This window comes from Gekko japonicus, unplaced genomic scaffold, assembly GCF_001447785.1.
Source record: "Gekko japonicus isolate JY-2015 unplaced genomic scaffold, Gekko_japonicus_V1.1 scaffold2151, whole genome shotgun sequence".
NCBI classification, from domain to species: Eukaryota; Metazoa; Chordata; class Lepidosauria; order Squamata; family Gekkonidae; genus Gekko; species Gekko japonicus.
In genome coordinates this window covers 49,185-60,703 of record NW_015169848.1, presented here as the reverse complement: position 1 = coordinate 60,703, position 11,519 = coordinate 49,185, and the positions used below count along the sequence as shown (strand labels likewise).

The 11,519-nt window shown below is 50.3% G+C and overlaps 1 protein-coding gene across 1 annotated transcript in view; it reads right to left on the bottom strand.

The window, feature by feature from the left end:
* The window catches only part of PODXL (podocalyxin-like), a 33,400-nt gene that overhangs the window by 10,250 nt on the left and 11,631 nt on the right, over window positions 1–11,519 (bottom strand). Inside the window, exon 4 of the mRNA XM_015417349.1 lies at window positions 1,048–1,207. Coding sequence (XP_015272835.1) covers window positions 1,048–1,207 — 160 coding nt within the window. The remainder of the gene's footprint in view (window positions 1–1,047; window positions 1,208–11,519) is intronic.

Here is an 11,519-nt window from a genome sequence, read left to right as displayed (position 1 = left end):
TCAGCAGGGCCAGGACTCCATAAGCCCTCCCACTGTTGCCCCCCCCCCAGCACCAAGAAGACAGAGCATCCCTGTCCCAGGCAGAGGGTTCCATCTATACCATATGGCTAATAGCCACTGATGGACCTCTGCTCCATCACTGAGAGCACTGATTATAGCTCCGGCACCTCCTGATGGGCAGCCCTGAGTGGCCAACGAGAAGCTTACTGGGTGAATACCAAGGCTGCCGGGATGGCGGAGAATCAAACATGAAACACACATGAAGCTGTCTTCTACTCAATCAGACCCTTGGTCCATCAAGGTCAGTATTGTCTACTCAGACTCTCCAGGGTCTCAGGCGGAGGTCTTCCACATCACCTATGAATTGGACCTTTTAGCTGGAGATGCCGGGGATTGAACCTGGGACCTTCTGCATGTCGAGCAGATGCCCTGCCTCTGAGCCATGAGCCCTGACCTGAACAGAACTGTTACAAGTAGCTGCCTTCTACTGAATCAAGGTCAGTACCATCAAGGTCAGTACCATCTACTCAGCTTGGCAGCGGCTCTCCAGGGTCTCAGGCCGAGGTCTTCCACATCACCCACTGCCTGGTCCTTTTAACTGGAGGCCTGGGATTGAACCTGGGACCTTCTGCATGCCAAGCAGAGGCTCTACCACTGAGCTACAGCTCTCCAGGGTCTCAAGCTGAGGTCTTCCACATCACCTCCTGCCTGGTCCTTTTTAACTGGAGATGCCGGGGACTGAACCTGGGACCTTCTGCATGCCAAGCAGATGCTCTGCCACTGAGCCACTGAGGTCTTTCCCATCACCCACTGCCTGGACCTTTTAACTGGAGTTGCTGGGGACTGAACCTGGGACCTTCTGCATGAAAAACCGAAGCTCTTCCACTAAGCCACAGCCCCTCCCCTAGTGCCTATGAGGACTCGTAACCCTGGTAACTCTTTGTGGGTGCGGCTCTATAGGAAGATTCACGCAAGTGGCGGCAGGGCCCAGATGAGAAGACCTTGGCTCCAGCACTTGAGGCTGTCCAGGACAGACGTGGCACTTACTTTGCACGGATACGTTGACAATAGCCACGGCGTTGGGATCGCCCGTGATAGAGGCCAGCCTCACCAGGCAGTGGTCTCGACTTCGGTTGAAGTTGGGCTTCAGGGTTTTGCAGACCATGTCCAGCAGCGGTTCTCCCAGAGGGCTCTTGATCAAGTTTTCCTGTAGGAAGAGGAAGACTCATCAATGCGTGGCTTCATTTGCTGCCATCGGATGGGCTGTAACGACACCCGAAGGAACACCCTGGAACAGTTTCCCCCCTCCCGGCATTAAGGGCCAATGATCACTTTCAAATGGCAGAGACGCACGGATCCACACAGCGGGCTCCACATAGTAGGAAGTCCCACAGTGACTGTAGCAGCTCTTGGATCTGACAGCTACTACAGTCAACTGAGAAGAGCTTCCTTTTCCATTTCCCCTCTCTCCATTCTGACCTCGATATATCCTAAACTTCCGTCTTCCGGTTTTACTGCCCTCTGCGTGGAAGGGGTATCTGGCTACTAAGAAAAGATCCTTCCCATTCTACCCTGCCGCTCGCTCAGAACTCCCTCCCGCAATGCCTCCAAGGTGCCATCTCTTTCTCTCTGCTCAACACCCTTCCTTAAGCCGCAAGTACTGGTTAAGACACTGAACTGCAGGCTGTGGAAGGTCAGTAGTTCAGCAGTTCGAGACCCGGGTGCCGCATGATGGAGTGAGCTCCCATCTCTAGTCCCAGCTCCTGCCAACCTAGCAGTTCGAAAGCAAGAAATTGCAAGTAGATAAATAGGGACCACTTCGCTGGGAAGGTAACAGTGTTCCGTGCGCCTCGGTGTTTAGTCATGCCGGCCACATGACCACGGAAATGTCTTCGGACAGCGCTGGCTCTTCGGCTTTGAAATGGAGATGAGCACCGCAACCCTAGAGTCGGATTCGACTGGCTTTCGAGCAAGGGAACCTTTACCTTTACCTCCAACCCTACTACAGCTGAGCCTGAATATGTGCAGTCACATTTGTGAATATTCTTCCACTTTATTCTTTTCCCTTGAAAAGTCTGTATTTGTTTTTCTGTCAACTGTTGTACACATAAATGATGCTGTATTTTGATGATGATGATGATGATGATGATGATGATGATGAAATAATTACTCTGGATAGCCAAGAACAGGGCATAGAGGCCGAGACCTTCATAAGAACATAAGAAGAGCCCTGCTGGGTCAGACCAGTGGCCCATCTAGTCCAGCATCCTGTCTCACACAGTGGCCAACCAGTTCCACTGGAGGGCCACCAACAGGGCGCAGAGGCCGAGGCCTTCATAAGAACATCAGAAGAGCCCTGCTGGGTCAAACCAGTAGTCCAGCATCCTGTCTCATGTACTGGCCAACCAGTTCCTCTGAATGGCCAACAACAGGGCAGAGAGGCCGACACCTTCCCCTGAGAGGAACATGATAAGAGCCCTGCTGGGTCAGACCAGTGAGGGTCCCTCTAGTCCAGCATTCTGTCTCACACAGCAGCCAACCAGTTCCTCTGGAGGGCCAGCAACAGGGCACAGTGGCCAGGGCTTTCATAAGAACCTAAGAAGAGCCCTGCTGGATCAGACTGGTGGTCCATCCAGCATCCTCTCTCACACAGTGGCCAACCAGTTTCTCTGGAGGGTCAAAAACAGGGCAGAGAGGCCGAGGCCTTCCCCCGATGTTGCCTCCTGGCTCAGGGATTCAGAGGATTCGTGCCTCTGAGTGTGGAGGCTCCCCTCAGTCACCAGGGCTAGTAGCCATTGACCGACATCCTCCATTAATCTATCTAATCCTATTTTAAAGCTGTTTATTCCTGTGGCCATCACAACATCCTCTGGCAGCCAATTCAACATCTTAATCACTCACTGTATAAAGAAGTATTTCCTTTCGTGCGTCCTGAACCTACTGCCCATCAGCTTTATTCAATGTCCTCGAGTTCTAGGCTTTTGGGAGAGGGACAAAAAATTTTCTTTGTCAACCCTCTCCACCCAATGCATAATTTTATAAAGCATCACAGTCAGATATTTGACTGGTAGATGGTGTTCTGCAGTACGGTGTAGTGGTTAAGAGCGGTGGACTCTAATTTGGCGAACCATGTTTGATTCCCCTCTCCTCCACATGAATCCAGCTGGGTGACCTTGGGTTAGTCACAGTTCTCAAAAGGGCTCTCTCAGCCCCACCTACCTCATGGGGTTGTGGGATGGGGGAGGGGAAGGGATTGTGAGCCACTTTGAGACTCCTTCAGGTAGTGAAGAGCGGGGTATAAAACCAACTCTTCTTCAATTCAAAATCTAGCCATGTTCTTGCCAACTGCAGATGTATCTTTGCAAGATGATGATTACTGTGTACTCCAGCAGCATCTGTGCAGACTTTTGTTTCGGCCAGCCATAATGAGGGAGGCAGAACAGGTATGAACGGAGTGGGTCCTCTGTTATTGTGGGGAGAGTGGGCAAAGAAAACTTTATTCCCTCTTCCAAAATGCTAGAACTCGAGGGCATCCAATGAAGCTGATTAACAGTAGATTCAGAATAGGGATGTGCATTCGGTGCTGCCGAACCAAAGAAAACCCCGAATAATGCCCATTCGGCATTATTCGGGCATGCCGAAAGCCGAATCAGATTCTCTGATCTGGGGCCATAGGGTACAATGGAGAGATCGCACTGCAGATGTGGCATGACTCCAGAGAAGGGGTTTAAACTCTCGAACCGTACCGCAGGGGCGGCATGATCTCTCCGTTGTACCTTATGGCTCCACAGGGTACAAAGTTCAAACTTTTAAAACCCCTTCTCACTTTGCTTCCCCAGCCGGCCCAACTTGGCAGGCTGGCTGGGGAGGCATTTAAAAATGTCTCCCACATCTGCCTTCGTCTCCCCAGTCGGCCTGCAGTGGCAGGCAGGCTAGGGAAGCTCAGGGCTAATACCCATCAGTGGCTATTAGCCACAAGGTATAGATAGAAACTCTCGGTCTGGGGCAAGTGATGCTCTGTATTCTTGGTGCCGATACTGTATTCTTGGATACCGATACGGGGATTCGGGAATATCGGCATTTACCGAAATTTTTTTGAGTTCGGTTTACCCGAACCCGAAAAATACCGAATTTTTCCCCCATGCACACCCCTAATTCAGAATGGACAAAAGAAAATATTTCTTTGCACAGATGCCCATGATGCCCACTAACCCCTTTCCTGGGGCCCACTAAGTGTTTCTGACATAATGATAACGTTTTAGTACTTGGCAGTTTATGTCCTCATTGTTGTATGCTCCTATGCTGAGGTTATTAGATTACTACCAACCAGGGGTCACTTCCTGCGGGAGCGCACAGGAGCGGAGCTCCGGCAGTATGGAGCTCAGAGGGCGAGGACATGCAACAAGCCCCGCCCCCTGCTCCCAGCAGCCCTCAGTCAGGCCACGAGGAGCAAGAAGCAGCCAGGTACAGTGCAGAGGCCCACCCCCCACCCCGCCTTTAGGTACAAGCTCTCCCTCCTCTGTGAGATCAGATCTGTATGTCCCCCCCCCCGATAGCTAGCAATCCAAAACAGTCCAGTGGAGCCTTAGCAGTGGGTGTTGCCTTCTGACACACTTCCAGTGATGTCAGGGGGTATGGCATATGCAAATATGTTTTGCTAATGAGCTCCTGCACCTCTTTTTCTACAAAATGGCCCCTGCGTACCAACCAATAGATTCAGTATCGGCTATTATCCCCAGTTCAATTTTCTTATCCATTTAATGTGTCATTTTGATTTTTTTTTGGTATCCTGTTGATGCAAATCTGTTTTCTCTTTAAATCGTTTGTAATTGTATAATAAAATACATTTTAAAAAGAAAGTGGGGGTGGGTGGGGGGAGGCAGGTGGGACTTTTACCCAGCAAGGCTTCCAACTGGCCCCTGGGGATTCGATCGGATCCGCAGACTTTTAAAAACATCGCTTTGCCACGGCGGCACGAGGACCTTCGCTGTGTGACCGGAGGGATGCAATTTTGTGGCTCGCTCTGCCTCCCGCGGCAGCCATTTTGCAGCTGCGCCCGCCTCACGGTATCAGAATTCCAAAGGTGACCAAAGGCTCAAAAAGCTCGGGGACCCCCGGATCCAGAAGGTGACCACCTCTGCTCTCCAGCCTGTCCCAGAAACATCTGCGGCGTGTCACACCGCGGGTCCAGATGGGTTAGAGTAAACAAGATTCACGTTCCATAAACGATTGCCTGAGGTCAGACTTTGAGGATGAGCCATTGAACAGCAGTGCGCTGACCAAAAGTCATCCTTGCTTCTTTTATTAAAAAAACAACAACCCTCCTGGAACACATCAGGCCGGCTAGCCTCCCTTTATGCTGGCGGCCCCGCTAGGCTTTATCTCAAGGCTGCAGCTTGGAGAGTTACAGGAATAGAAGGTCCCAAAGGGGTTTGGCAGGGAGTGGGGCGGTGGAGGCTGGATTCCTCCCCAAAAAGGACCATGCGAGAAGGCATGGGCGCTCTCCGGCTCAGAGGACAATCAACCAGATGGTGCCGTCTCTTCCTCTGGCGGCACAATGACCTCCTGCGCTTCCAGTGAGCCTCGGTTTCTTAAACTCTCCTGACGATCCACGGTGGCTTTGATATCACATGAAAATTGGATGGGAAGGTTTATGAAAAAAGCTCTGAGAGAACTGCGCTTGAGAAAACAGCTCCGACAGAACAACGGCTTGCCCAAGGATGCAGCAGGTGCAAGTGGAGGAGTGGGGAATCAAACCCGGTTCTCCCAGACTATAGTCCGCGCACTTAACCACTACACCAAACTGGACTGGGGCAGGCTTTATTCAGCAACCTCTCTGAATATTCTCCAGGCCCCCAGTAGGGTCAGTCATCAGAGGTCGACATGACTTTCAAGTGCAGACACACACACAAATGCAAAAATACCAAAAGAAGTCTATTTATTATGGAACTACATTCTAGATAGGCCAGGATAGGGACAGTATTCTAGTCTGACTTGCTAAGGATGGATGCAGATGGCAAGAGGGCCCTCTGCTTCATGGTGCCAAGTTGGAGATAGTGCATCCTCCCTCTTGGTGTATGCAAGAAGTGTGTTGTGGGAGAGAGTGAACAGGAGGAGGGAGAGGCAATTTCCCTGATACCTATCAGTCTACTTCAAAGGGACAGCAGTAGAAGAATAAACACAGGAAGGAAGCTTAATCTATCTGACTATCCAGCTATCTAACTCTCTCGCCACATAAATCTGGAGGCTGAGACCAGACAGTGACCAGTCCTTCACTTCATAGAATCATATTTGATTTTATGGCTGTGCTGAGATTGGTTACAATACAGGGAAAGCACAGTGTAAACAGGTTAAACAATAACACTCCTGTAAATCAAATTTTTCTAAACATCATTTCAAATAAATGTATGTATGCGCAATAAACAAAGTTATTTTACTGTGCAATAGTCAGACCACAAACTGTGTAATAGTCTTATATTTATAAGAATGGTGTCAACTCATGTCGAAACCCAACAGCCAAAAACATTAATAAAGGCTGTTTCTTTTTAAACAATTTTTTGGCTGTCGGGTTTCGAGATTAGTTGGCATCATGCTTATAAATATAAGACTATAGCACAGTCTGTGGTCTAAAATAACGTTGTTTATTGTGCAGAGATACATTTATTTGAAATTATAGGTAGAAAAATTTGATTTACACGAAGAAGAAGAAGAAGAGATTGGATTTATACCCCGCCCTTCACTACCCAAGGGAGTCTCAGAGCGGCTCACAAACTCCTTTCCCTTCCCCTCCCCACAACAGACACCCTGTGAGGTAGGCAGGGCTGAGAGAGCTCTGAGAGAAACGGCTCTTTTTCAAGGACAGCTCTTATCAGAACTACAGCTTGCCCAAGGTCATCCAGCCAGGTGCAAGTGGGGAGTCAAACCTGGTTCTCCCAGATTAGAGTCCGTGCACTTAGCCACTACACCAAACTGGTGTTACTTTTTACCTGTTTACGCAGTGTTTTTTCTGTATCATAACTTATCTTTACACCGTGGTCCAGTTTTGTTTGTTTTGTGCTGAGATTGGACCTGGTCCCCCACCTTATTGATTTATTCCATTTTTTACCCCACCTTTCCTCGAAAGCGGCTCACTCCGTTTTGCCCTCCCAACAGTGATGCAAGCCAGGCTGAGGGAAAGTCACTGGACCGAGGCCACCAAAAGGACTTCATGAACCTGGGACTCCCGGCTCCTAGACCAGCTCCCTAACCACTGTACCACACTGGCTCTCAGGCAGCAGATCATCTCATGCTGTTCTAGATCTCGAAGAGAACAGGATCCCGTGAGCACTGTTCTGGATTTCTCAATCCTGTGAAGAAGGAATTACCTTCACTTTCAGGGACAAAACATACACACAAGAAGTGTGCTGTGGGAGAGAGTGAACAGGAGGAGGGAGAGGCAATTTCCCTGATACCTATCAGTCTACTTCAAAGGGACAGCAGTAGAAGAATAAACACAGGAAGGAAGCTTAATCTATCTGACTATCCAGCTATCTAACTCTCTCAACCACATAAATCTGGAGGCTGAGACCGGACAGTGACCAGTCCTTCACTTCATAGAATCATATTTGATTTTATGGCTGTGCTGAGATTGGTTACAATACAGGGAAAGCACAGTGTAAACAGGTTAAACAATAACACTCCTGTAAATCAAATTTTTCTAAACATCATTTCAAATAAATGTATGTATGCGCAATAAACAAAGTTATTTTACTGTGCAATAGTCAGACCACAAACTGTGTAATAGTCTTATATTTATAAGAATGGTGTCAACTCATGTCGAAACCCAACAGCCAAAAACATTAATAAAGGCTGTTTCTTTTTAAACAATTTTTTGGCTGTCGGGTTTCGAGATTAGTTGGCATCGTGCTTATAAATATAAGACTATTGCACAGTCTGTGGTCTAAAATAACTTTGTTTATGGTGCAGAGATACATTTATTTGAAATGATAGGTAGAAAAATTTGATTTACACGAAGAAGAAGAAGAAGAGATTGGATTTATACCCCGCCCTTCACTACCCAAGGGAGTCTGAGAGCGGCTCACAAACTCCTTTCCCTTCCCCTCCCCACAACAGACACCCTGTGAGGTCGGTGGGGCTGAGAGAGCTCTGAGAGAAACGGCTCTTTTTCAAGAACAGCTGTGCCAGAACTACGGCTTGCCCAAGGTCATCCAGCAGGTGCAAGTGGAGGAGTGGGGAATCAAACCCGGTTCTCCCAGATCAGAGTCCGTGCACTTAACCACCACACCAAACTGGTGTTATTGTTTACCTGTTTACACAGTGTTTTTTCTGTATCATAACTTATCTTTACACCGTGGTCCAGTTTTGTTTGTTTTGTGCTGAGATTGGGCCTGGTCCCCCACCTTATTGATTTATTCCATTTTCTACCCCACCTTTCCTCGAAAGCGGCTCACTCCGTTTTGCCCTCCCAACAACCCAGTGATGCAAGCCAGGGTGAGGGAAAGTCACTGGCCCGAGGCCACCAAAAGAACTTCATGGTTGAACAGGGATTTGAACCTGGGACTCCCGGCTCCTAGACCAGCTCCCTAACCACTGTACCACACTGGCTCTCAGGCAGCAGATCTTCTTATGCTGTTCTAGATCTCGAACAGGATCCCGTGAGCACTGTTCTGGATTTCTCAATCCTGAGAAGAAGGAATTACCTTCACGTTCAAGGACAAAACATACACAGAAAGGTAGTGTGAGGTAAAGGTAAAGGCTTCGCTTGTTCGAGAGCCAGTCAAATCCGACTCTAGGGATGCGGTGCTCATCTCCGTTTCCAAGCCGAAGAGCCAGCGCTGTCCGAGGACGTTTCCGTGTTCATGTGGCCGGCGTGACTAGATGCTGAGGCGCACGGAACGCTGTTACCTTCCCACCTTCCTTGCAATTTCTTGCTTTCGAACGGCTAGGTTGGCAGGAGCTGGGACCAGAGACGGGAGCTCACGCCGTCATGCGGCACACTCGGGTCTCAAACGGCCGAGCTACCAACCTTCCAGTCTGTACGTCAGCGTCTTAACCACTTGAGCCACCGCATGAGTCTAGGTAATGTTGTGAGTGGGCAAAGTCCTGGCTGGGCATTCAACTCCACCAACATTTTTGATCGGCACGAGAAAGTCTTGTCTTTAATCAGGAGGAGACCCCACCCCGTCCAGATGCGCTCCATGCTGCTTTTCGGCCTGTGCCGAAACCCCTCCCCGCACTCATTGCGGCCGTGACGTCCTCGCCCTCCCCTACCCCAGCCCCGGAGAGGTGGGGTCCACCAGTTGAATGCACTTATGCAGAACAAGCTTTCCCCTCCCTCCAGGGAGCCCTGGTCTCTCCCAGTTTTGTCTAAATATTGGCAGAAAGGCTCTCTCCGGAGGTGCGGAGGAGGGGACAGGATACAGGGGCGGGGCAGGAAGCCGTGTTCTCTGGGCACAGAATAGGAGGCGGCGCTACACTGTTAGACTGTCGACTGGGTTTCCGTGGAAAGTTTGGCGTCGTGGTTAAGTGCGCGGACTCTAATCTGGGAGAACCGGGTTTGATTCCCCACTCCTCCACTTGCACCTGGCTGGATGACCTTGGGCAAGCCGTAGTTCTGATAAGAGCTGTTCTTGAAAAAGAGCAGTTTGTGTCAGAGCTCTCTCAGTCCCACCTGCCTCACAGGGTGTCTGTTGTGGGGAGGGGAAGGGAGAAGAGTTTGTAAGCCGCTCTGAGACACCTGTGGGTAGTGAAGGGTGGGGTATAAATCCCATCTCTTCTTCTTCTTCTTTTACCTCCCAGGGTGTCTGTTGTGGGGAGGGGAAGGGAAAGGCGTTCGTAAGCCGCTCTGAGACTCACTTGGGGAGTGAAGGGTGGGGTATAAATCCAGTCTCCTCTTTTTCTTCTGGGTAGGGGGAATGGGGTGGTGGTGGACCTGATTCTGAGCACCGTCCCGTTGCTCTGACCCACACCCTGCAGTCAAAATTCGACTTGTCGTAGCACGTTGACGATTCGGGTTGAAACTCGTACAGGGATAACGCTTAGGAGTTGAGACAAGTTTGCCCGGAACAGCGGGCCTTCCCCTTTCTCCTCTCAGAAGCCTTTAATTTATGCCTTCCTCCCCAGTGGGGACCCCAAAATGGCTTATCTCGTTCCCTTCTCTCCTCTAATTATCCTCACAACAGCCTTGTGAGGTAGGTTAGGCTGAAAGTGCGGGATTGGCCCAAGATCACCCAGTGAGCTTTCACGGCACAAACGGGGATTCGAAACTGGGCCACACCAGTGTCGTCTTTGTGATTTTTGTTTTCGCATTTACAGTATCTAAAACTGATCCAGGAAACCGAAGTCTGGAGGGGGGAATTGTGGCAAAAGCAAATTTCTCACACGCGGGAAAGGAAACGGGAGGGAAAAGAAGTCTGGAGGGGGGAATTGTGGGAAAAGCAAATTTCTCACGCACGGGAAAGGAAACGGGAGGGAAAACCTACCAACGTAGGTCTCTTCGAGCATCTCTCGGCCTGACGGGCTGGGCCTGATTTTGCTCTGCGGATTGACTATCTGTCATCATTGTTTCCCCTTTCCCTGTCCCCCCTCCAACATGCTTCCCCCCCCGTCGGGCTATCAAGGGTTTCCACATTCTTTGGCTCCGGTTAAGAGGGCCTGACAATCTGAGCTCATCTCGCTCCCACACGGGCGGGAATCTAAAACTAACATCCCCGCCAGAATGAGGTCATGGCACTTGAATCAACAAAGTGAACCCCAAACAGATGCTCGGGAGGGAGAGAGGAAAACACGCTCAGGAGTCAGGTCGTGCGGCGGCTGGAGCCACCGACCAAGGAGAGTTCCCAGGGTTGGATCGGGTTTGTAAGCGAAAGGGCAGAAAATCCCGCCGGGAAAAAAAAAAGCAAACAAGCCCCTCCCCCTGAGGTAATCCGGGGGTCGTACAAACATTGCCCCGGGAAGGCTCAGGAGATATGAGTTTTTGGAAGACGTGTTCACGGTGGTGGGAACTAGCCGGTGGGAAAAGGTATGTGAAACTTCATCGTCCCAAACCTGATTCCCCCCTGGAACCAGTTACCCCAAGGTCTCTTCTGATGCCTGCCAAGCGTTTTCAGAAAGTGGGCGGGACCTGTCGGGGCTTTTGCCCAGCGAGGCTTCTGATTGGGCACTGGAGTTTTGATTGGCTGTGCAGATTTTTTTTAAAAAATGTTGCTTTGGCAGCCGCCGCCCCTACAGCGCAGGGATCTTCGCTGTGTGACTGAAGGTAAGCCGCAGTGGCCATTTTGTGGCCGGCTCCACCTCCTGCGGCAGACATTTTGTGGCTCATTCCAGAGATGTCCACAGGCTCAAAAGGGAGACCCCTGCGTTCCCCCATTTTGGTCTCGGAGACCCAGGAGGGGTTAAAGCTCGGTAAAAGCGGGGAAGTGTTTGGGGGAAGAATCAATGGGACGGGGAAAGATTAAGCCCCTCCCACCCCCCCACTCATTCTCTCCCACAAATTTGCCCCACCATCACGTGTGGCAGTA